Source organism: Rhinoderma darwinii, chromosome 2, assembly GCF_050947455.1.
Source record: "Rhinoderma darwinii isolate aRhiDar2 chromosome 2, aRhiDar2.hap1, whole genome shotgun sequence".
In the NCBI taxonomy this organism is placed as follows: Eukaryota; Metazoa; Chordata; class Amphibia; order Anura; family Rhinodermatidae; genus Rhinoderma; species Rhinoderma darwinii.
In genome coordinates this window covers 421,160,805-421,187,218 of record NC_134688.1, presented here as the reverse complement: position 1 = coordinate 421,187,218, position 26,414 = coordinate 421,160,805, and the positions used below count along the sequence as shown (strand labels likewise).

General features: G+C 40.5%; 1 protein-coding gene across 1 annotated transcript in view; it reads right to left on the bottom strand.

Moving 5' to 3' along the window:
* Positions 1-4,521: 4,521 nt before the first annotated feature.
* FOXN1 (forkhead box N1) overlaps positions 4,522-26,414 on the bottom strand; it is a 73,858-nt gene continuing 51,965 nt past the window's right edge. Inside the window, exons 5-9 of the mRNA XM_075850851.1 lie at positions 15,196-15,323; positions 13,594-13,690; positions 8,446-8,653; positions 5,510-6,001; positions 4,522-4,787 (exon numbers count right to left, since the gene is read on the bottom strand). Of these exons, the coding sequence (XP_075706966.1) occupies positions 4,522-4,787; positions 5,510-6,001; positions 8,446-8,653; positions 13,594-13,690; positions 15,196-15,323 (1,191 nt within the window). The remainder of the gene's footprint in view (positions 4,788-5,509; positions 6,002-8,445; positions 8,654-13,593; positions 13,691-15,195; positions 15,324-26,414) is intronic.

Genomic DNA, 26,414 nt, shown 5'->3' with positions numbered 1-26,414 from the left:
CAGCCTCGAAATCTTAATGATTTACAGATGATCTGCAAAGAGGAGTGGGCCAAAATTCCATCTAACATGTGTGCAAACCTCATCATCAACTACAAAAAATGTCTGACTGCTGTGCTTGCCAACAAGGGTTTTGCCACCAAGTATTAAGTCATGTTTGCCAAAGGGATCAAATACTTATTTCTCTGTGCACAATGCAAATAAATATATATAATTTTGACAATGTGATTTCTGTTTTTGAAAAAAAATATAATCTATCTCTCACTGGTAAAATTAACCTATCCTAAAAATTCTAGACTGTCTTTGACAGTGGGCAAACTTACAAAATCAGCAATGGATCAAATACTTATTTCCTTCACTGTATTTACCTGGAACGTACACATCATTTGTACCTAACCTGATGAAGAGGCCGGTTCGGCCTTGAAACGCGTAGTTTTACCTGTGCAAATAAAATACCTTTGAACCTTATCTGATTTCGCATTTCATCGTTTAACACCGTACCTGCACGGAAACGGAGTAAATACCTCACGGCTGCGCCATTGAATATTCCGCTGCTATTTCCTGACCTCCAGTATATATATCGAACCTGCCACTGCTCTCGGATCGGAACTTGGGCGTCAACCCTATCCAAACTATTTCGCTTCAGTGGACTACTGGAGTATGCTCTATTGGATGTTGTGCTCCTAGCATAACCACACCAGGTCAGCATATTTGACCACCGTTCTCCCCATCTATTGTTTTTTTACTGGTTCATGCACTATGTGCGCTTTGTTCTTTTTTTATTTTCCCGTTAAGCTATTCAAAGTATTTGACAACTGGGTCTGGTGGACCATCCATGGAGCAATACTGATTCCCTAAGTAATGTGAAACACAAAAATCCATTACGACAGTAATATCCATTGCAGACAGATGAATTTATTTCAGAAACAAAATGTTATGCAAATGCGATCTGTAAATGAGACAGAACTGGGACATGTTAATCTTGGCTAGATTTGTACATAAATATGATTATGTAAATCTTAATTAGGAAATAATGGTTAAAAAGCCAACTTTTTAATAATTCCCTCTGATATGAAGCCTGCTGCTAGTATTATGTCCTCTTACTCATCATGTGATATCCATCTGTGTTCTTTAATACTGCACAAAAACATATAGAACAATACAAATAATGAGACATTATCCTTCTATATAACTATAGCTCAAAGGAAGGACAACGTCAAGTGAAATAATGACGTAATATTCATGAAATAAAAGTGCAACAAGGAATTCCACCAATAAGCAAGGAGTGCACAGCTGAAAGGGAAGCGCCACCTGCTTTATGAACTGCATATATATTCACATATATTCCTAGACAAACTCGGAGATAAACATGGATTTCTGCACAGAACTGAAATGCTTCTGAGTTCCTGGAAAGTTCTTTGCTTATATTAGGACTCTGAAATTTCCATGTCCGTCTCTTGCGTGACGTCAATCGTCTGCTTTTGCGCCATTTTCTTTAGAGTGGAATGAGTCTTTGTAATAAAGTCTTTACTCCTGTTTTCCATATCTTTTCAAAATACCAGGGTAGGTTTCCATATATCCAGTAGCCATCTAAACTTGGCTTAGTTAGGAAACACCCAATACATTCTGGTGGAGATTAAAATAAAAACACTAAATTCTGGAGCTGAGTAACTAAAAGCAAGTTAATTTTTATTTTTCTTGTGTGTGTCTTGATACGGGATGATTGGAGGGCGCCCGTTTGTAGTCTAGCACCCTGGTGCGACTTTATTTGTGTCTGGATAAGTTCGCTGGATAAAAAACAGAAAACGCAAAGGGAGGAGCAGAGACGTTTCTTGGTTAGTTGAAGATCAGATTTATCTTCCTTAAATTGGCTTCACCTTTGCATTATCTCTGCTTCTATTGGGATGTCCACACACAACGGAATTGCTGCAGAAAATTTCTGCAGCAATTCCGTTGAAAGTCAAAGGCTTTCCGCTGCGGCAAAAACACACCATTTACTGCGGTCTTTGCAGGAGAAAATAGTGCGTAAATTGCTGTGTTTTTCCCAATGTTAGGAGTTGGAGACATCTCCTATGAAAAACGTAGCAATTCTGCACACTTTCCGTAGCAGAATTGCACCGCAGGTCAAAAACAGCACATACTGTACCTCTATTTCCAATTTCATATAGAGGCAAATAAAGGTTATAGATACGAACGGAAAAAAAATTGTGCCATGTTCCATCGGATGCCATATTATAGAGACACCATATATCAACTCTGTAGGTAAGGAGTTGTAGGGACACCACGTAGTGCCATACAGACTTCATGCACACGGTTCTACAGTACATTGCTGTGATATGGCTGCATTGTAATACGGCTGTAATACTCCGTGGTTCTACTGAACTAAAATTACCGTAGAACCGTATGGTGATCTATGTTCGGTTCAGTAGAACTATGGAGAGTCCGGGTGTTGTGGATGTAAGGGCATGACCACACGTGGCGGATTTCCTCCGCAACTGTCCGCATCAATGCCGCACAGAATCTGCGTTGCAGATTCTGCTGCGGATCTGCACAAAATGTGCAGTAAATTGATGCGGACTAGCTGCTGCGGACTGCGGGAAAAGTGCTTCCCTTCTCTCTATCAGTGCAGGATAGAGAGAAGGGACAGCACTTTCCCTAGTGAAAGTAAACGAATTTCATACTTACCCGCCGTTGTCTTGGTGACGCGTCCCTCTTTCGGCATCCAGCCCGACCTCCCTGGATGACGCGCCAGTCCATGTGACCGCTGCAGCCTGTGCTTGGCCTGTGATTGGCTGCAGCCGTCACTTAGACTGAAACGTCATCCTGGGAGGCCGGACTGGAGACAGAAGCAGGGAGTTCTCGGTAAGTATGAACTTATATTTTTTTACAGGTTGCTGTATATTGTGATCGGTAGTCACTGTCCCGGGTGCAGAAACAGTTACTGCCGATCGCTTAACTCTTTCAGCACCCTGGACAGTGACTATTTACAGACGTCTCCTAGCAACGCTCCCGTCATTACGGGAGCCCCATTGACTTCCTCAGTCTGGCTGTAGACCTAGAAATACATAGGTCCAGCCAGAATGAAGAAATGTCATGGCAAAAAAGCAAGACGCATCCGCAGCACACATAACATGTGCATGACAGCTGCGGACTTCATTGCGGAACTTAGAATCTCCATTGAAGTCAATGGAGAAATTCCGCCATGAGTCCGCCACTGCTCCGCAACAGACAGAGCATGCTGCGGACACCAAATTCCGCTCCGCAGCCTATGCTCCGCAGCGGAATGTTACGCATCGTCTAAACGAACACTTCTAAATAGAAGTGGAAGTCAATGCAGAAACGGCTCCGCTGCGGATTAACGCTGCGGAGTGTCCGCAGCGGAATTTAAGTGAAATTCCGCCACGTGTGAACCCAGCCTAATACTGGAGGGTGAAGCCAGCCTTAGCTTGCTCCATAGCCATATAATTTCACCTAGTTATACTACACACATATAACACCCACAAATATTAAAAATAGTCTTGTTACAATTCTTGTAAAATCTATGTAAAGCCAATAGGGGTAAAACATATGAGGACTTTGAGTGAAACTTGGAAAGGTGGGAGAAGGATAAAGATGTTTGTCATACAAAATTCTTCCTTTTTGTACATGGAGAATTTCTCAGGTCTTTATAATGAGTGATATAAGTAATATGTTATGGCAAGGCAAAATATGTGATCTAGAAAATTTTCCCTCATGGTGTTATGAACTAGACCTGCTTATTCTCAAATATTGTAAATAGCCAAACTGCATTTAACTAAACTTATTAAAAATATGTTTTTTTTTTGTGCCATCGGATGCTGTTTTATGGAGGAGTTCTCCCCTAGGAGAATTCCTTTTAGGCACAGATATCTCTGTAATATGATGCCATTCAGACATGGTATAGAGGCAGGCACTTTGTGCCCCTCTTATTGTCTCCTCCATGTGCATGACACTTAAGGCAGGGTGCACACTGGCATTCTGTGCTATTCTTTTCTGGCGCTAGCATTTCCAGTGTTTTTTTTACATTGTTCTATATGGAGGATGGAAGTTGTTAATAATGTACCCAATGCATATCTGCCATTGATGCATTCCAATATCTGTAAATAGCCACTTTCCATTAAGAAAAAGTTGCGTCATGATAAAAAAAAAATAATAGTATATCAAATACTAAGAATGTAAGATTTAAAGTTAAATTAAGTTATTCAGAATAACAGAAAGTGTGGTCTATTATCTATTTGAATTTGTTATTTTTAGCTAATTTATTTCTTGATTTGGCCTATTTACTAAGCCCTTGTGTGTTACTTGTGCAATTTAATATATCTTAAATGCTTTGAGTAGGACATTGCTGAAGAACAATACCTGAAAACGCATACTGTCCATCTTTTCTATAATAGAAGACTGAATTAATATTTCTTATATCAATCCATATTACATTATGCAAATGCAATATATAAATATTTGTGGTCAATTTTCCAATATTCAGTATAGTCTATGGAGACAGTTATTTTAAACAATTGCGATATGCTTAGATCCAGAGCCATTGATGTAAGACGGCACCACAGTATCCATCTCCATGTATGAGGAATAAACAGTGGTGAGATGGATGTCACCCAATCCCAAATGGGAGTTATTGCTAGGTGAACTGATTACGTTGCCGCCGCAGATCCCGTTCTGCAGGAAGTAATGGGGTGGAGGTGGAGTTGGAGAGGAAGATATGAGATTTATGGGATCCAGTGCCAGACTGTCATCCTTAAGTTCCTCCCATAGGTTTCCTGTCAATTAACATACAAAAATGTGTTATTCACACAAAAAACGAATGAAATTTCAATTTAAAAAAAATTCAATTGTATTTTATTTGTTTGTATTCAAAAGTTTGTAATTTCTAGTAGGTAGTAATCAACAAAATGTGCCTCTTTAAAGGGTAACTGAAATTTAAAAAAACTTCTGACGTCTAAGGCGAGAATACCTCAGTACAAAGCCGTCAGATAACCTTCTCATCCATACAGCAACATTAAATAGGTTGTCTTAATAAGACATAACCCATTTTCATATTCGCTACTATTGGAATTAGGAAAGTGCAGCGATCAACTGCCAAAATGCTGCCACCCTAAAGTCAGAAAAGAGTGTCAACTGAGGAGAAGTTCAGCCCTCCGCTTACCAATGGCGCACAGCATAGATTAGCACTATAATTTATGAAGTTGTCTGGCGTAAATTCTAATAAATTTGTTTGGCCACGGTGGCCCTGCCCCCTTTTAAGAAGCCACGCCTTTTTCCACAAAAATGGGGAGGGTGGGACAAAAATTTTCAATTGAAATTGCGTGTTTTTTGGGCCCCTTTTTATGCCAGAAAACTAGCATAGAAAGGTTGATAAATTCCCCCCATAATTGTCAACAATTGTCCCATAGTATGTAGATGATGTAGGAAAACTGATGTACAATAGGAATGGTCCTCTCATAAACTGTTAGTCACTAAGTAGACTATTTTTATAGCATACCTTGAAGTTCAAAGTCTGTGAGAGAGGGATTGAGGGCATCAATGTCATTGCTCAGCTCGCCTTCTATCAGTTGGTCCTGCATGGTTCTGGTAGAGGAATGCTCCGTTAACATCTTCATGTTGTGAAGAGGAGGAGTATGGGCCGGTATTGGAGAGTCCTGGGGATTAATGGGTTGGCTAGTCAGTTCCCTTTGGTTCTCTTGTGAAGAAAAATGATTCTGTGGTATTGGATGAGATTGTATCATTGCTGGGGAGATCTGTGGGTATCCATGAGGGAGTGAAGTATAACTTGGTGGTGGCTTCTTGGCATGCAAGGATTCAGAAATATCATGCATTGGCTGTAGTGTTGCCGGCATGGCAGGGGAAATGTTCTGTTCACTCTGGATCGACATGTGCATGGTGGACGATGTGTTCATGATACCGGCAGTGCTACATGCCAGGAGTGAGGATCTCAGTTTCTCTGTTCTCTCTCCAATCAGCTTGTCAAGATCCTCTGATAAAGAAATGGAAAGAAACATATAGTTAAATATAAAAAAGCTGTATGATCTAGGCTGGCAACTTTGGTGAAATATTAACCATTCCATGCACACAGAACATTAGATATCTTTGGTTTCCCAGACCTGACCCAATATCATCATTACTTTGCAGCCAGAGAATTGTGGCTCAATGTTAATGAATGAGTCTTTATATCAAATAATGGCTTCTGCAGAGCATAGCCCGGTATGGCTCTTAGGTAGCAGAATGGCATACTATTAACTTCAGACAAACTTTGATTCCTTGAGTCTATAATACCGTGAAGCCTTATTGGAAGTAGTTTGGTTCCGGCACAGGGTGGTTGACACTCACAGTAGTATTTGTCAATGTTTCTAAACAACTGCCCCCTACTTAAATAAGTTACATCGAAGTGTCCCCAATGCTATGATCATACACTTGGCTGCTCCTATTCAAAGCAAAGCATGAGGACAGCGCGAATACCCCTATAGACATGGTGTGTACTGCCTGGGTTACACGTACCACTGGTTGAGAACCTATGGGCTACAGGACTTTGTGAGAAGACCCGCTTGTAATTTGCATGTTGCAAGCACAAGAGTTTCGCCTCATGGACAACCAGTTTGTTCGGCTTTTTAGTGGAGGTAAATGTCCTTTATATAGCGGGGTGTTTGCTAATGTGGCGGCAGTTAATTTTATATTTTTATTATTTATTTTATCATTATTATTTATTATTATTTTTTGTTACATACTTTCTCTTCCATGGAGGAGAGGTAAATGGGGAATAGGCATGTTAGGAGCAGCACTAAATGTAACCCTCGTTTCCTATAGCCACAGCCCTTTACTAGTCCTACAAATATTTTTAAACTTATTCATGCACATCTAAATATATTTTATGTTTTTATTACTCTTTATCCTCCGAAACTCAAGATATGTAAAAGTATTCATTTGGATCAGACCCACAGGCATTTTATGAGTAATATATGTAGATTGTAGATCTAGGCATAAACAAGCACACACCTGTTGTTGAACATTCAGATACATAGGCTATGTTCACACGGGGTCTTTTGCCGAGTTTATTGACGCGGAAACCGCGTCGCAAAACTCGGCAGAAACTCCCCGAGAACGCCTCCCATTGATTTCAATGGGAGGCGTCGGCGTCTTTTTCCCGCGAGCAGTAAAACTGCCTCGCGGGAAAAAGAAGCGACATGCCCTATCTTCGGGCGCTTCCGCCTCCGACCTCCCATTGACTTCAATGGGAGGCAGGAGAAAGCGTGTTTTCTGCCCGCGGCGCTCAATGGCCGCGGGCGAAAAACGGCGCGATCATTGCTATTCACACGGAGTATTTTGGGGGAGGAATATCTGCCTCAAAATTCCGTTTGGAGCTTTGAGGCAGATATTCCTCCCCCAAAATACTCCGTGTGAACATAGCCTTAGGGTGTGTTCACACGCAGAGTCAAAAACGTCTCAAAATACGGAGCTGTTTTCAAGAGAAAACAGCTCCTGATTTTCAGAAGTTTTTTGTGCCACTCGCAATTTTCGCGCCATTTTTCACAGCGTTTTTTACGGCCGTTTTTGGAGCTTTTTTCAATAGAGTCTATGGGAAACGGCTCCAAAAACGTTCCAAGAAGTCTCTTGCACTTATTTTTTGAGTCCGTTTTTTTTACGTGTTAAAAAACGCTCCGTCGGAACAGAACGCCGTTTTCCCATTGAAATCAATGGGCAGAAGTTTGGAGGTGTTCTACTTCCGATTTTTCCCTAAGGGTATGTTCAGACGACAACGCCAAATACGTCTGAAAACAGCTCTTGAATTTCAGATGTTTTTACAAGTGCACTCGTTTTTCGCGGCGTCTTTTACGGACGTAATTGGAGCTGGTTTTCATTGGAGTCAATGAAAAACGGCTCCAATTACGTCCCAAGAAGTGTCCTGCACTTCTTTGACACGGCCGTAAGTTTACGCGCCGTATTTTGACAGCGACGCGTAAAATGACAACTCGTCTGCACAGAACATCGTAAGACCCATTGCAAGCAATCGGCAGATGTTTGCCGACGTATTGGAGCCGTCTTTTTAGGCGTAATTCGAGGCGTAAAATGCCTGAATTACGTCTGAAAATAGGTCGTGTGTACATACCCTTACAGTGATCAAATTCCAAATACAATTCCTAATGCAATTTACCACATACATTCCAATACATTAAAAATGCCCACTAAAGAGTACCGATCCAAAATGTGAACCTGGCTGTTTATGATACATATGGCATCAAGTGACAGAGTTTGGCATTGGCATACGATATTAGAAAGAAACATTTTCTTATTCTTTCCCAGACCCCTGATCAGATAGATTAGAAAATATTTGAATTATTATAAGATTTTCATTCCTTTGCTTAGTATTTGTCATTATTTAGGTTACCGGTGCCTCTTTTAGTTGCCCGCTTTCATTGCCCTTACCTGGCTTTGCCATGCTTTTCCTCACTGTTACAGGATCTTTCCGTTTCCATTTCTGCAGCTCTTCTTGCATCTTATCAATCTTGGCTGGGTTCAAAGCCCACAAACATCCTTTTCGGGATGAACTTCCAGATTTATTCTCCACTTTCTCGAAACACTTGTTTAGAGACAGGTTGTGACGCACTGAATTCTTCCACCCATCTGGAGCAGTCTAGAATGACAAGATATTCCTGTAATGTTTATGTTGGTTTTACAGCTATCTGCACCCGAAAAGAAAAAATCATATACAAAGAAAACTGGGGACAATAGTACTTAGGGCTAAAAACCAGCTGAAGAGTCCCATACAGGGTACCTGGGACTAAGTTAATGGTTGGGAAGCTCTTTTGTAACGTATAATAATATATGTTGTATATAAAAAAAAGTATGCAAAATAGCTGACCTTTGGAAGGAAGAAAGTTGTGTCTCTTGTGCCACCCATAGGTGGGTGCATGAGTTCTAAAATTAAAAAGTGTCTAAATAATAACATCTGAGGGGCTGACAACTAGAGTTAAGAGAACTTTCTTTTAACTGTCCACATAGAAGGATGTCTCAATCTTTTTTTTTTGCTGTTGTGTTGCGGTCACGGCAAATCACATTGACTTCTATTACCTGAGGTGCAGGCAGGGCGACACAGTGATCTGTGACTGCACAACTTGTGTCGCGGCCAAAGTCGCGATGTAGCCCTAGACTAACTAATACAACACTGTTTCAGTGAACAGTAAAGTCACAAGATATTTTAGAATTTAATTTACTGATGCTGCTTACAAATAGTTAGTAGATTTTTATTTTATTTCAGTTACTTTGCTAATTAAAGCTGGTCTGTAACTGGACTGGCAGAGCTAGCTTATGAGTCCACTATAGTCCGGCATTGATCCTGCCTCCCCCGCCCGTCTTAGGCTCAATCACAACAGTCTCTATAAATGCTAATACATAGTTTGCTGTTCCTTGGGGGATGTTTCACTAATATTTGGCCCACCAGCGCCGCAGACCTGTACCTATAATAGTATAATGGAGAAGGGGCTGTATTCAGTATAAACGATCCTTTAATCGACCCTTGCAACATGTTTGTATCTGTAATATGCTGCCCTTAATTAGGGTAGCATTTTACAGATGTGACGTTCATTACCTTTCCTCATATCTCAACATAACCTGAGATGTGTGACACAAGATGACCAGCTTTCAAAAACAACATGATTTCGCGATAGTCTGTTATGAGATGTCCTTGTTATATGTTGCAATGTATGCCCACCCTGTGGTTGTGATGTGAGTTGCAGCCTGTCCATGGTTTTTCTAGCATTTCGCAATATTTTATTGAATTTGTTTCATGATGAATTAGAATACTTAACTAAATTCACGCTAAGGTAAGGGTGGACACATCTGTGGGTGACAGATTCACTTTTAGCACAACAAAAAACATGGCAAGAAGCTATTTGTATACTATAAGTACAACATCAGTAGAAGCAAGTGCTCATTTTGGCCTAAGTAGTATCATAGGAGAGGTTACTAAAGGCTTCACACATGCTGCAAAGTTTCATTTTTGGAGACATTTTCCTTCACATCAAGTCATGAAATAAAATCACTAATCATCAATGTTCCCTCCGTATCATAGATAAGCATAGTAGGACCCCATCATACAACTTCTTATAAGTCAGCTTCTTGGGCACCTGTGACTATGACATTTAGGGTAAGATGACTATTGGAGTTTACCTGAATTTACTGAGTTAGGTTCTGAAGGCCAAAAAATATGCAATGGTTTACAGCGTACTTTTGGTCTTTTGCATTTTGGGTTTTACTTCCATGATAATTTGAAAACTTGGTAAAACGTGTATTTTGGTTGCGACAATTCTTAAGAAATATTAGATGTTAGGATTAAATTCACATCTAAGTCTTAAAGGATTCTACAATAACAATGACTAAAGTATGGAAAACGGCTTAACCGCTAATTTCATGTAGGAAGACATTTTTATTGAGAGAGAGACTCTTAGGAATAAAACTATAATACCCCAGATAATATAAATAGAGCCCAGACACAATCCACTTTCTACTCACCCAGCCCATAAATAGAGTTGTGTCAGTCAGACAAATGTCAAACGCCATGCATCACTTTTATAGTTGTGTCTGTGTCTCTATTCATCATAACAGACACATTCAGCCTTCTATCTATAAGTGGTTTCCACCCCAGATAATTGCATGGAATTTCCATTCCCATTAATGGATTTTTAATACTGGGAGGGTCTTGGATTTTCAGCAATGAATTGCAGTTATAAAATATCAAGACCACCCCAGCCATAGTTGTACCGGTATGTAGGAAAGAAGGATAGAATGGTCCTCACATTTTACCATTGATTCTGGGCACACCATGCTGTTGATTCATATGCATTGTAGAATACTATAATCCCTATCATTTTCTGAGTAAATACAGGTGGGTCTCTCAATTAGGATCCCTATGTATCATCTAGAGTGGAGAGTGGCTACAAACACAGTCCTTCTCCCTGGAGGACCCTGCGCATTACACAGACAGTCCATGATGTGGTGATGCCCGAAATTGCATCGATATTGGTAGTATAGCTTTCGAGAACCCCCAGGGTTTAATGATCTTGGGAGATCTTTCAAGGGTAACAGGGTTAAAAAAGGGGGATGATCGGAATATTGTGTTACAGATATTATTCCTGGCAAGACTACAAATTCTTAGGATATGGTTCATAAAAAATCCACTGGCTGTGCTTGAGTGGCAGAAGGCAGTATTTAGAGTGCTACTATGAACGAAGCTACTATACCTCAAAGGGGAGGTATATATATTTCTGTGACAAATGGAGATGTTGGGTTGATCAACTGGATGCTGGGGATAAAGTTATTGTTGTAAGGTCGTAAGGCCCCATGGATGTTGGAAAAGAAAGAAAAAAAAAAGAGATAAAAGAAAAAAATTCTCCGCCCCTTTTTTTATTTTCTCCTTCTTTCCCTCTTTCTTTTTGGATGGCAGAAAGTGGGACGGGTGGGGGGTTGGGTGGGTATTATAATTATTGTGTATTTTTTGGATGACTTAATTATGTCAATGGAAAAACATGGAAATAATAAAAAGAATATTATAAAACCGACAGTCCGCTGATTTCAATACGAATTGTGTAATGCTTCATTTCCCCTACTGTGGTGCTGCAGAAGTATTGAACACTTGCTAAGAGTCCCAGGAGCGGGACACCCTGTGATAAGCTTATTCTTAGGGGACTCTTCTAGCAAAAAGTGATTGTCCTAAGCAGACAATCCCTTTAATTTATTCTAAGATCTTTTAAATACTTAAAGGGTTTATTTCCGGACATTTTATATTGATGGCCTATCCCTAGGCTAGGTACCCAATATCAGATCAGTGGGGATCTGCCAATCAGCCAACTGAAAGGGTTGCGGTGTTCGTCGCTGTGTTCTCTTCAGTTTTTATCAGGGACAACGCCGCACACATCGGTAGCAGCTGCGCTTGAGATTGCAGCTCAGCCCCATTCACTTGAATTGGACCGAAACGGCAATTTCAGTCACATCCGCTTTGTATGTGTACGGCGATGTGCCTCTAAACGGTGAAAAGGCTGTGGCGATGAACGCTGTGGCTCCATCAATCAGCTGATCGACAGGGGTGTCAGGAGTCGGACCCCCGCCGATCAGATGTTGATGACCTATCCTATCAGAAGGCCATCAATAAAAATGTCCAGACAACCCCTTTTAAAGCATTACCTGTATTTTTTCCAAACCAAAAGGATTTGTCACCCACCTTTCCTAGATTTCTGAACAAATCTAACTAGTTATGCATTGATACAACCCATGCTCCAGTATTGGAGCTTAAAGGGTTTGTTCTGATTGGACAACCCCTACTCTGAGGACTTACTGGCATTCATTGCCATGGGTACAGCATCTTAAACCACTGCCAAATAACTGTTATTGCCAGGGAAAACTGCTGACGGTCACACATTTGTGGTATTACATGATGCCCATTGAAATGAATGGGCAACTATCTAATACATGGCTGTCCTCCGTCCTCCAGCGTAGGAGCATCTCTATGTAGTGTCTCTTCACTCTGGCTAATAGTGGGGCATCCTAATCCTTTACCTAGGCATATTTGTCATTCAGGAGTCTGGGAGATCTAATTTACAACTCCTGTTGGAGCTGTATTAGCCATCACGTCACCCATCTTTGCAGAATCATATACTGTATACCTAAGAAGTGGATGTATAAAATATGTAGCCCTATGATTGCATGTAGCTGGAAGTTTAAGAACCAATGATGGGAAAAGTCTGAATTTAGGAATTGTATTTGGAATTTGATCACTGTTAGGCCTCGTTCACATCTGCATTGGGGGCTTTGTTAGGGGCCATCGAGATTACCGGAGACAATAGCACATTATTCTGCGCTATTGTCTCTGGTAAAATCGCGGACAGCCGACGGAAAGCCGACAGAACCCGTTAAAGTCAATGGGATCCATTGGCCACCGGCGGTGTCTATTGTGCAACGGAACCGTTGCCTCCGTCATTTCCTTGTTCTGCTCCTCTGAACAACAGAGACACTGACGCAGGTGTGAACATAGCCTAAGGGAAACTTTTAAAGGGACAAAATCACAACTATAGTATTGCTGTGACTGTCCTCTGTTAGTCTATGCATGCTGAGACTTGTGGTACTGCATCAACTAGAGACCGGTAGGTTGTCATTCTTTATGTTTCGCCAAAAGCGCTGGTTATAAGGATCTACAACTAATTTTTGCAGGGTGTACAGAAAGGCAGATGTGTCATTCAAAGCATTTTTTTTTATTACTTGTTTTGGGTTATTCATTCCCTTTCTGCTTTGGGGCTACAAATGTAATTATTACACATTCCTGAATGGCAATGGTTAATGAACAAAACTATGAAGACGTTGTGCTGGGAGCATGGCTGTCAAGTCTTCTTGAATATTGTCATTAAAATCTTCTATAGACAGTCATAGTTTCATAAAATGTTTATATATGTGTCATATTGGTTGTCAGGTTAGTCTGGATGGCTAAGGGTTATGTATGGGAGTTGTAATTTTAACCAAACTTTCTTTTAATGGACAAATTATAGGTTGATATTTGGACGAGATGTCATATTGTGATGATCTTACCTTAAAATAAGGAAAGTGCTCCGTCATAAAATTGTAAATCTCGCTTACAGGAAGGCTGCCGGTTTTACTGTTCTTAAGAGCCATAAATATCAGGATGCTTTGGAAAAAAAAAATAAATGATTGTGTCAGCATTAATGAATTCATATGTACAGAATTGTCCTTAATCAGCCGTAAATAAAGAGGATCTATCAGCTCTCCTGACATGTCTGTTTTGCAAAAAACTTGTATTCCACATGAATAAACAATTCTGGAGCACATTTTCTTATAACTTGTTCCTCTTTTATTCCTCCTGTAAATTTATGTATAAATTAACAAGTGGAGTGGGTGTCATCATTGCCCTTGTCAATAGCGTGTGCCCCTTACACAGTCTCACACGGTCAGCACTGATTGGATGGCGTCAGCATGTATAGGGACACACCCCATTGAGAAGTGGAATGGTAACACACATCTATCAATTTATTCATACATTTCCAGGAGGAATAACAAAAGAACGGCACAATGGAGAGTTCTAAGAAAAAAGTGTTCCAGAATTGTTATTTCATGTGGAATACAAGCATTTACTGAAACAGACATATCAGGAGATCTGGCAGGTCCTCTTTAAAGTACAGGAGTGTACATGCAAGAGAGGAAGGTCCAGATCTGTGGCTTGTATGTCATGATCCATGGTGTAAAAGTTATTCCTAGGCCCACTACCTAACTGCCAATGAACTTAGATGGGTCGCTTTTTCAAATCCTGAAATCTTTCTTACCCGCGGACCCATGCAAAGATCTCTGAATTTGTGATGATCGATTCAGTTATCTGTGGAAAGGAATAGTCCTTGCACAGGTAAGATTTTGGGGGGGTAGAAATTACTCATCTCCACGCAAAAGAACAAAAATGTATTTCGCTGTTCAAAATCCAGTGCAAAATGCTAAAATCAAGCAATAAATTGACTTTGCAAATAGCTTTAAGAATTTACTTTTAACGTTTTGTGTATACAGCTTTTATGCAGACCTATGTATCTCTGGGATTACAGACTACAAACAAACCTTGTGTATAGTCTGACCCTCCTTCTATCTGCCCCACTTCTACTGTCTGTACATTAGCTACCAGAGGAAGCAGATGGAAAGGAGTAGTAACATAACTATAGGATTAAGCCCCATGCACACGAACGTGCTTTTGCGGCCGCAATTCCCCCAAAAACCCACGGGAGAATTGCGGCCGCATTCTTTCCTATGGGCCCACCCATGCACACGACCGTGGTTTCCACGGTCCGTGCATGGCCCAGGAGCCAGAAGAAAGAACTGACATGTCTTATTACAGCCGTGTTCTGCGGTCCAGTCTCATAGGAAATAATGCACGCGGCCATGTGCACGGCCCGCGATTTGCGGGTGGCTCGCGGGTGTCACTTCGCGGCCGACCGACCCGAATATCACGGCCGTGCACATGGCTACGGTCGTGTGCATGAGGCCTTAAACTACACTGAATATTTGTAGTCTGTTATCATGGAGAAACAGAAGTCTGCACAGGAGCTGTATACACAAAACAGTATTTTTTGGTTACTAAAGTGAACATATCCTTTAAATTAAATCTCATAAATATAATATAATAAAATTTAGTACCTGTATGAATAAATGGGTTTTGGGTACAGGGGTTGCTGGGATTCAATGCCAGCTTGTGGTGCAATCCTTTGGTAAGGGTAATGTGATGTAGAAATGTATGTAACAGGGTAGCTTCCTCCTGTGGAATACTAAAGGAAAGATCATTTATGGTTATTGCAGGTGTTTACAACCATATACAGAGCTTAAAATGTAATATCCTGAGACTGTACAGCATCTTATCAATTTCTACTGGCTTCTAGTAAACTGGGAAATTGCTTTCTGTAGAATATTTGTTTTACTGGTTTTGCCTTGAATATCATTGCTGTTTAAAAAAAATCATGAATCTGAGGTTATTAATACCCACATGCTTAGGCCGGATTCACACGAGCGTGTGCGTTTTGCGTGCACAAAAGGTCCTTAAAGAGGCTCTGTCACCAGATTTTGCAACCCCTATCTGCTATTGCAGCAGATAGGCGCTGCAATGTAGATTACAGTAAAGTTTTTATTTTTAAAAAACGAGCATTTTTGGCCAAGTTATGACCATTTTCGTATTTATGCAAATGAGGCTTGCAAAAGTACAACTGGGCGTGTTGAAAAGTAAAAGTACAACTGGGCGTGTATTATGTGCGTACATCGGGGCGTGTTTACTACTTTTACTAGCTGGGCGTTCTGATGAGAAGTATCATCCACTTCTCTTCAGAACGCCCAGCTTCTGGCAGTGCAGATCTCTGACGTCACTCACAGGTCCTGCATCGTGTCGGCACCAGAGGCTACAGATGATTCTGCAGCAGCATCAGCATTTGCAGGTAAGTAGCTACATCGACTTACCTGCAAACGCCGATGCTGCTGCAGAATCATCTGTAGCCTCTGGTGCCGATGTGTCCTCGCTCGTCCGACACGATGCAGGACCTGTGAGTGACGACACAGCGTGATCTCTGGAGAACACGGCTGTGTCTGCACTGCCAGAAGCTGGGCGTTGTGAAGAGAAGTGGATGATACTTCTATACACAACGCCCAGCTAGTAAAAGTAGTAAACACGCCCCGATGTACGCACATAATACACGCCCAGTTGTACTTTTACTTTTCAACACGCCCAGTTGTACTTTTGCAAGCCTCATTTGCATAAATACGAAAATGGTCATAACTTGGCCAAAAATGCTCGTTTTTTAAAAATAAAAACGTTACTGTAATCTACATTGCAGCGCCTATCTGCTGCAATAGCAGATAGGGGTTGCAAAATCTGGTGACAGAACCTCTTTAACAGCTCCGTGTGTCAGCAGTGTATGATGCGTGGCTGTGTGATTTTCGCGCAGCCCCCATCATTATAACACTCTGTTTGTATGTTTGTAAACAGAAAAGCACGTGGTGCTTTTCTGTTTTCATCCATACTTTTTACTGCTGTTGTGCGAATCACGCGCGTCACACGGAAGTGCTTCCGTGTGCTGCGCATGATTTTTACGCACCCATTGACTTCATTGGGTGCATGATGTGCGAACAGTGCACAAATATAGAACATGTTGTGAGTTTTACGCAGCGGACACACGCTGCGTGAAAACCACGGACTGTCTGAACGGCCCCATTGACTAACATAGGTCCGTGCGAGGCGCGTGAAAATCACGCGCGTTGCACGGACGTATTATACGTTCGTCTGAATAAGCCCTTACATTAATAAAAACCACAGAGATGTCTATAAGCAGTGACCATGCAGTATAGTAGAACATACACAGTATAGCGCCCGTAGAGTTATTGTCCATATAGTAACTAGATTTATATGCCTTTGTATAGCAGTTATTTCAGCTATTGCTCTGTTTAGAATCTCCATGGGCGTAACTATCAAAGTATAAAGCTGATATGTCCAGCACGTAATAAGACATATCTCTACTGAGAGGTGAGGTACAGTTAGTGAAGGCTATGGATGATGGGGATCATGGAAAATGTAATGCTTTATTAATTATTTTGCATTATTCCAATACTGTGATATCATGTGGTGCATTATTCCTATGTTATGGAATCAGCTGTTTGCTAAATTTCTATGCTGTGATGTCACTATCTGTAGGTTTCCTGTATTGTGACACCACTGTGTACATTATCCCTGTAATGTGATACTACTGTGTGCATTATCTCTGCACTGTGACAGCAGTATGTGCATTTCCTTATACTGTGACATCATTGTGTACTATCGCTGTAATGTGACATCACTGTGTATATTATCTCTTTACTGAGACATCACTGTGCATTTAGTCTGTACTGTGACATCACTGTGTACAATATATTTGTACTGTGACATCACTGTGTGCATTATCCCTATCCTCTGCATTGGGAAAAGACACAAGCCACAGACCAAAATAATAATAAGGTTTTCATGTTCTGATCTCTCGTGCTGAAGGTGATCATAATGAACTGAGGCCCTATTACAGATTTTTCTATAGGACCCCATAACACCTCTCAATATAGATGTGATGGTGAGTGCAACATGAGAATGTGCGACCAACATTCCACATTAAAGGGGGTGTCCATTAGGTTATTTAGACCCTCTTTTTTGAAGGTCAGAATTCAGAGTGAGGGTTCATGAACTCATATCAGGCAAGTACAAACTCTCTGCTACATTCTTAAAAAAATAAATGAAAAATAAAAAAAGATTTATTCAAAGTTGCATCACTGTGTCATGTGGTTCTGTTTTGAAAGGCCTCCTTACATTGTGATGAGGTGATAGTATAATGCAGCAGAGCTGAATTTGAAACGCAACTGTTTCTTTCATGAGTGATGCCTCAGTAAATAAAAAGGAGTCTATTCACATCGGAGAAACAAATTAAATTGCGCACTCTTTGCAAATGAAAATGCCTCTCAGGCTGATTGGCTATCGGCACCATGTGGTCATGGTTCCTCCTTGCTAAACATGCGGACCTAAGCGCTGGAACCCATACTGATTTTTAGAATAAAGATAAAATAGGTTTTAAGACACTCTATGTCAAATAACGCCATAAAGATGTTTGCAGGGGTACCAGCTTCAAAGCCTAAACTGCTCACCAGTTCCATTCATCTCTAAAGGTGTTGACATGGGAGATGAAGGTCAAATTATGGCCAGAGATCATCTTTTTATATAACCGATGATTAATTACAGTCAGGAAATCAGATAGTAAAGTACAGGCATACAATGCAGTTTTATTGAGGGTGGGAATATAAGACCAATTAAATGGCTCCAGTATAAATTTCAGTGAGGTTTTCCAGTCATGTACTTTTATTTCGCATTAAAGCGAGGTTTATTGCATTTGATTAAGACATTTCCAACTCAATTACATTATCCCATTCTACATTCACAATAAAAAGTTAAACAATGACATTACCGAAACTCAATTCAGGCATATTTCTAATATGCCCAAAGAGTTTCGTCAGCCAAACATTTTTCCGGTATATAACTGTGTCTCAACTGTAGTGAAAAGTGTTGTCAACTAAACTTTTCAATGCAACTGTAAAAAATAATAATCTTGTATACTCTACAGTATACGTTCTTTTATAGGCGTATGCAACCCATACTGTCCTCTTGTGTGTCTCTGATTTCATATGGAGGCACACATAGGTTTTTTCATTGCAGGTTTTGTATGAATTCATGAGAAAAAAATGGTGGCATAGTCCATTACAAGCTGTGTTAAGGAGGTATTTTCCCCTAGGAGCATTGCTTCTAGAGTGTATGGTGTCGAATAGAAGCACCACTGCAATATTCAGCTTTTATTATGTTGGATCACACTACATTTGCAGTCAAGTGCAGTCATTCCCAGGTGCAACATCAAGGGCTTATTGATTGTCCACTTTGTGTAAATCAGTGAATTCCTATAAGACATAGTATGGGTATGTTCACACAGGGCGGATACACTCCGTAAAAGCACTCATCAAATCTGCCCTGGTCGACAGAGGGGATTCCGGCTGAAAAACTGCACTAAATTGAATGTCTGCTGCAGAAAACGTTAATAAAGTTTCATACTTACCCATAGCCATGGCGACGCGTCCCTCTGCCGACCCTACGCGTTTCAATACTCATCATCAGGGGTCATGCCGCTGACATCTATGCGAGCATGCTTCCGTGGAGTACAGCAGAATATCTGCTGCTGAACTAAATATCGCTGGCATCCCGGCCAGAGTGACCAAGCTACAGACCCCTGATGATGAGTATTGAAACGCGTAGGGTCGGTTGTGAATAGGAATTTTTTAGCATTGGGAACACTAGCATTGTTTGTATACCTCAACACTAGGAGCTTCCGGTGCGGTTATCACGGACTCTAGTGTGAATTAGGGTCAAGACTATTGTTATGCCCATTTTTGAAATGCTGATTCCGTATTGATATTCTTGTTGAACACTGAGCTATAGGAGGTTCACAATTGAATTAGAACTCAGAGTTTATTATTTAATACGTTTTTATACACACGGTGGGGCTTCTTCACAGTGGTGATTGTACCCCTGTTTTTAGAGAGTTATAAATAAATGTTATATTTTACTCATATATCACACCAGTGAATCCTATAGCTATAGGGGGTGCAGAGGCTGCAGTTACACCTCAGCACAAGAAACACTGAAAACATTAAAATTTTCCCAAATGTTCCCATCGTCAGTCTTCCAAAATGTTTAAAATACATAAAGTTGAACATTTCTCGCAGATTCTTCCTCTCTATATTTCGCAATAACTAATGCAGAAGCAACCGCAGAATAATAATATATTATTCTATCCCAACCATCTTGTCACTATTTCCATGTATGTTATAGAGGGTGTTAATGATATTAGACAGAGCAATCATTTGTATGTCCGCACCTCAGATGATGACAGTGTCACGGTCATTAATCACAAGCACTGTACGAGAGGCCTCAGCCACCTGTAGATATCTGCACCTGGGTCCTTTTCCATTTGTGAAAATATATAATTTTTTTATTCTAAAGTATTGTATTAAAACACGTCAATAAAATGTCTTCCTTCTCCATTCTGCCCATAAGGTTCCTACCCTGAGGTGGAATTTTATAAAGCTTGTTAGTTATATCTACTTAAAATAATTTGACTATCCAATGAGTTAAGGTGAGGCTCCCGATGGGCAAGGGGCATAGCTGAGGCTTCTGGGCTCTTCACTATCTATGATTTCCAATGTAAATTCATATATGTGATATGTATAGACTTAAAACACTGAAAAATGAAGTATTAATTTGTATAGTAAGATGACATCATTGTGCAATTAATATGATATGTTATCACACCTCTCTCTTAAGGCCCTATTAGGCGAAACGATTATTGCAGACATTTTTGTATAATCGTTCGAATGTAAGAGATAATCGTCATGTGTAATAGTGTGCAACGATCGAATGATGAACGATAAAACGTTGGGTTTCTGAGGATCGGTCACATCTACACGAACGAAAGAATATTGGTCGTCACTGCCACGTCCCCTCGTCTAATCAGAAATCTTCCAGTCATTGATCCCAATGATCGCAGTAATGACTGAATCGCCAAGATCTTTAGCAATTATTGACACGTGTAACCGACTGTCTTTCGAACACAAACAACTTGCTAAATCATCACTTATCGCTCGCTCATGAAAGAATATCTGCCTGTCTAATAGGTATTGTTAGGGTTCCTATAATGGCCGATTATGATTGCTAACCCCCATAGCTTTACCATTGCTGACAGTGAATTGATTCAACTTATTAATATTTTGCACTAGAAAAGTGTTATTTTCCTTTAAATGAAATAAAGCAATATTGTGCCTTCTATGCAGTTGTTCTGAGGGCCATATTCCCTTTCAATTCATACAAAGTTCCCATCCCCTGAAGGTATTTTAGTGTTAACAAACAAGGGAAAGAGATCTGACAAGAGTGTAACACCAGCCATCTCTTTTACAAGGGGTTGGGAAAAAGTAAATGGGAACAAGCCCCAGGCCCTTCCATGCTGGGATGTAGAAGGAGGGCATTTACATTTTCGGTATAGGTTCTGCTTGTCCTTTATATACACTCTTGCCTCCACTCTTATCCATAGCGGTAACCATGAATTTAATGTCAGCTGTCAAGCTTAGAAATTATTTTGACATTTAATACTGTTTGGCCTTCAGACTTCATATTTTTGTTACAAACTTTATATATATATACAAGGTCTCCAGCAAACACTACACTGTCCCATGATACAGAATGGTCTATAGTGGTTTGCAGTGACATATAAGTGGATTACCTAAATCTCCCTTAGACATGTGAAATGCCTTAATCATAAACAGCTCTATAATCTCTTTCGCTATTTAATAGGAACATACCAAACAAATCCGAAACATGTAATGATGAATCATTTAGGTTGTTAGTCAGAAGACACGTCTCACTGGATTGTAAATGCCCTACTTCGATCCTCAATTGAAAGAAGCAAGTAATGCACAGACTTGATAGCACATGCAAGCCTTAAAATAGAAATCAGAGAAAACATTTTATTATCTTGTATGTAGTCTTGCCAAACACATGTAGTAAGTAATTTTTATATTTGATTGGGACACTTTTAAGGAAATTGTATTTTATATACACTTCCTTACAGTACTGCGGGGGTAAGAAAAAGAAAAAACACTAAACTATGGTATCCCTAAAACCAGGCACATGGGCTCATCCGTACAAGCAGCTGTGCCTGGTACTGCAGTTCACCCACTTTAAGATGAATGGGGCTGTGCTGCATGTATAGATGAGACACTGTTCCTGAGCAAACATTAAATGGGCACTGTGGTAAATGGTCAGACAGTCACGAATCAAACATTGATGGACTATCCTAAAGGCCCATTTACACGGGTCAATTATCGTTCCCGATCATTGCCCTGTGTAAACAGGGCAATGATCTGTCGATGAACGAGAAAACGCTCGTTTATCGGCTGATTGTATCGTTTATGCGGTCTAAAATATTATCGTTGTCGGCAGCACATCTCACTGTGTTGCAGACATGATAAAAATGTATGGGGGCGAGTGATTGTAGTAATGAGCGCTCGTCCCCATACTACCTCCTTGTGAAAGGAGCAAACGAGCGCAAATCAATGAGTTGTATCGTTGATCAGCGCTCGTTGTTACGGCCAAAATGGACCGGTGTAAATGGACCCTAAGGATGAGCCATAAATGTGTATGGAGGGTGAAATAAGTGCCCCCTTCTACCCCCACTACAGCTTATGGACTGAGACATGTATCCTTTTTGTAAGTAGGTTACCTGGCTCTTTAATAGACTGTCTGGATGCCCAGGATGGCAGAGGATGAAGGTAAATGGCGCAAGGAAAGGGAAGAGGGGTGACGCTGACAGGCACTGGAAGACTGGTGCGGGCAGAGAAGAGTGTGGTGATATGATACGCTGCGCCACCTTGCTGGTAGGAGGGGAGGGAGTAGGAAGCAAATAAAAGATGGAGGATTTGGTGCCCAGAGAGAGGGGAGAGCGGAGGTCAGCAGAGAGGAGTGAGAGCATTGTGACAAAGAAGATCTGGTAAACGAGGCGGCTTGTCTTATTGCAGAGCAGCAGAAGGCTGGGGGCTGTGGATAAAGGGATGCAGGAGGGTGACCAAAGCCTGGGCAGACCTGAGAACGGAATGCTGTGTTGTAAAGCACAATGAGAGGCAGGAGTCACGAGCAGATGGGGACCTCTTGTGAGAATCCCACGTTACAAATGTTTTAGTGATGGAAAACCCCTTTAAATAGGCACATTTTACATTCTTGAATCCGTGAGACCTGGGTGACAACCTCTGCGGAAGCTCTAATAGCAGCCATATTGGTTGTCACTCAGCGCTCCTAGACACAGACGTAACAACAAAATAACTCAGCAAAACTCTTATTGGCAGAAGAAGACAACTCAGTGATTATATTTCGTTTTTCGGCATAATTTATTGAATTCTACCCTCCGGCAGTTAGATCAAATAGATGCTGGTAGCTGTAGTTTATCTGCAGCCAGAAAATGTTTGCCAATTTCTTTTTCTAGACTGAATGAAGGTTCCTTCCAGAAGCATCATGCAATCTGACTTGACCAGGGGCAGACACGGACAGCAGAGGACCCCTGTGCAAGATGGGCCCCTTGTTCTCTAATAACTCATCGTAGAGTATCCATAGTATGTCTATGTAACAATCCACCAGTAACTGTAAACTATAGACAGTAGGAAGCTAATAGCTGCTTATAAGGTGGCAGTGGGCCCCTCTACCTACTGGGCCCTTGGACTTGACCATTAAGGGTACCAAACGAAAATCTTTTTTTGCATGAATACTAAATAAATGTGTTCGAAGCAGACAGTTCCTATATGCACAACATACACCTTGCAGCATGGTAACCTAGAACAATATTTAAGAAATGTCCCCTAGGGTGGGAAGACCGGGGGAGGAACAAGTAACAGCTTGTCAGGCTGCCAGTCTACAGGTGGATTGATATTGGAAATATAAAAGATGAGCATGTTGTAGCTCATCCGTGTTATGCTCCAGCCCAAGGCACTTTCTTGTTTGCTACAGTTTCTACAATGAGTTATGCCAACGTGCTGTAGTGAACCTGGCACCTGACTGTATGAAGGGAGGAGGCTCTTCTTCTTTTTCACAATTATGAAATATGATTTTAGCAAAACTGACTTCAGAAAACCTACAATGCCAAACATAGTACGTGGAACAAAATGACAGCCGGTAGGCTGGGAGAAAATCCATATAAATAAGCAGCTATTAGAATGTACCCAGCTAAGAGATAGAATACATGCTACAGTGAATACAGTTTTACTAACCATTTAGGGTAAATAATTGGTTTACCGAAATAATAAATATGGTGAATAAAGTATATTTTTTACTAACCACTTATAAGTGTAACCACCTATAGCCACACGCAGCAGATTTGTTGCAGAAATGTCTGCCATTGTTCCATTCAACTCAATAGGGTTTGTAGAAATCCATAGGCTTGCTGCAGAATCAACCCAATGCAGATGAATGGAAGAGATTTTCAGTTACCAAAATTTCTGCAACAAATCTACCATGTGTAAATATACCCTTAGAAAGTGCAGGTGCTAGATACTAAATGTGTAATACGGCACTGTAACATTTTACAACATAAATTTAAAAAACATATGTTGAGTCAACACTTTATTTTTTTCTTTAGCAGCCAAGAAAATCTAGCACTGTATTATTCATAGGGCGGAAAAAAAAAAGTGGATTTTTTTGTGCCCATAACAACGAATCAGATTTCAACCGTTTTTGTGAGAGTTTGGAGCACGCGGCGAAGTGACTTTTGAAAAACTGAAAGGTATGAAGTCCAAGTCTAGGAAAGTACCCGTACAATATAATTTGAGTGGTGACCAGTCACTCTCAGCTACTCTCAGATTATAACATTTTATATTAGGAACATATTCGAAGGATGTGTAATCGGATCTTGGATTTTTTTGTCCTCTTTTGGATGGAAGTAAACAGGTTGCAATTGTAACAAGAGTAGAGGTTTTGGGATTACTACTTTTTTATGAATGCTGGCTCCCGCCACATATTGTGAAGTTCTTCCATATGCCTAAAGTGGTTTGAAGGTTTCTGATGTATCTGTAAAAATTGACAGTATATTGTTTTTAGGAGATTTTTATGGCTACATATAGAAGAGGGATCCATAGGGGCAAGACAGGCACTTTACTCACAAAGCTTCCCAAAGTCAATTCAATTGTTCTATCTCCTTAAGATTGGTTTAAAGTTACATTTGTGGTCTATAATCCTTAGCCTGGGTTCCCACAGGTCCGATACTCTGCGTAAAAACTACACAGCAATATCCGAATTTCGTCCAAAAAAACGGCACCACATTGTGGTGCGATTTTTCGGGCGGAATTTCCGCTATGGGAAGCAGCAGTAGAAAAAAAAAAAAACTTTCCCCCGGCCATTGTCATGGTGATGTGTCCCTCCTTTGCCGTCGGTCCCGCCTCCCTGGATGATGCTGCAGCCCATGTGACCACTGCAGCTTGTAATTGGCCTGTGACTGGCTGCACATGGTCACATGGGATGAAACGTCATCCCAGGAGGCCGGACTGGAGGAAGAAGCAGAGAGTTGTGGGTAAGTATGATCGCTGTGATTCCGCCTCAAAAGTCACAACACTTGGCTATTTGTTGTAGGTTTTGCATTCCTATTGAATTAAATGGGGAAAACCCGCAACAGAAAAGCAACGAAAACGCAGCATAAATTCACATACTGTGGATTTAAATTCCGCACCGCAGGTTCATTTAGTAACGTTTTTGCTGTGTTTTTTTTTCCACAGCGTGGGCATGAGGTTTTCAAAATCTCATCCACTTTTGCTGCTACTTTAAATGTTGCAGAATTTCCGCACAGAATTCTGTTTACTCTACGTGGGAACCCGGCCTTAGGGTAATGTTATCAGTGAACTTGGCCATTCATTTAGCAAGATATTTTTATAAGTGATTTATGGGGTCTATGGATAGGTAAAATAAAAGGGGCAGAGAGAGATAGCCCCTGGTATCAAAAAGGTAAAAAAGGTAAAAAAAAGGAAAAAGGTAGTACCAAAGTTTTGTTTGAATAGTGTGGCATGCAGGAAGTTCCATGGTACTTTTAATGGCTTTCTAGCAATGGCTTTCCGACATCTAATCTTAGAAACATTGTTGAGATCCTTTTATTACAGGTCTCAAAAAAGCATAGTATCTGAGTCCTGTCATAGAGCAGATCCATCACATTTTTCGAGTCAATAGATGATAAATTCCTAAAAAATTGTTTGTATCCATTCGGCCATACATTTTTTAACATGTTCACTGCCTAAATGAATGGAGAGGAGTGCATGACAATGATTGGTCAGCGTCATACACTCCTCTGTACAACGCCCACTTGGTCTAAAGTAAAAACACGCCCACTTGAGCAATAAGCAACTCATTAGCATAAATCTAAAATCGCTAATAAAGTGGTGAAAACAGATCATGTTTTAAAATAAAAAACACTGCTGTCACCTACATTATAACGCCGATCTTCTTATATAGGAGATAGGGCACTTATAATGTGGTGACAGAGCCTCTTTAAGACATCAAACTTCACTTGTTCTTCTGTGAATTCATTTTCATTCATTCATTCATTCATTCATTCATTCATTTTCATTCATTCATTCATTCATTCATTCATTCATTCATTCATTCATTCATTCATTCACTGGCTCACTCACTCTAACACATGTTTAGATTTAGATCTATTTTCTATTCACTCTGATACTACTTTATTTATGACTTAATTCGACTTCTAAACTTTTCAGTATGGCCATAACATATA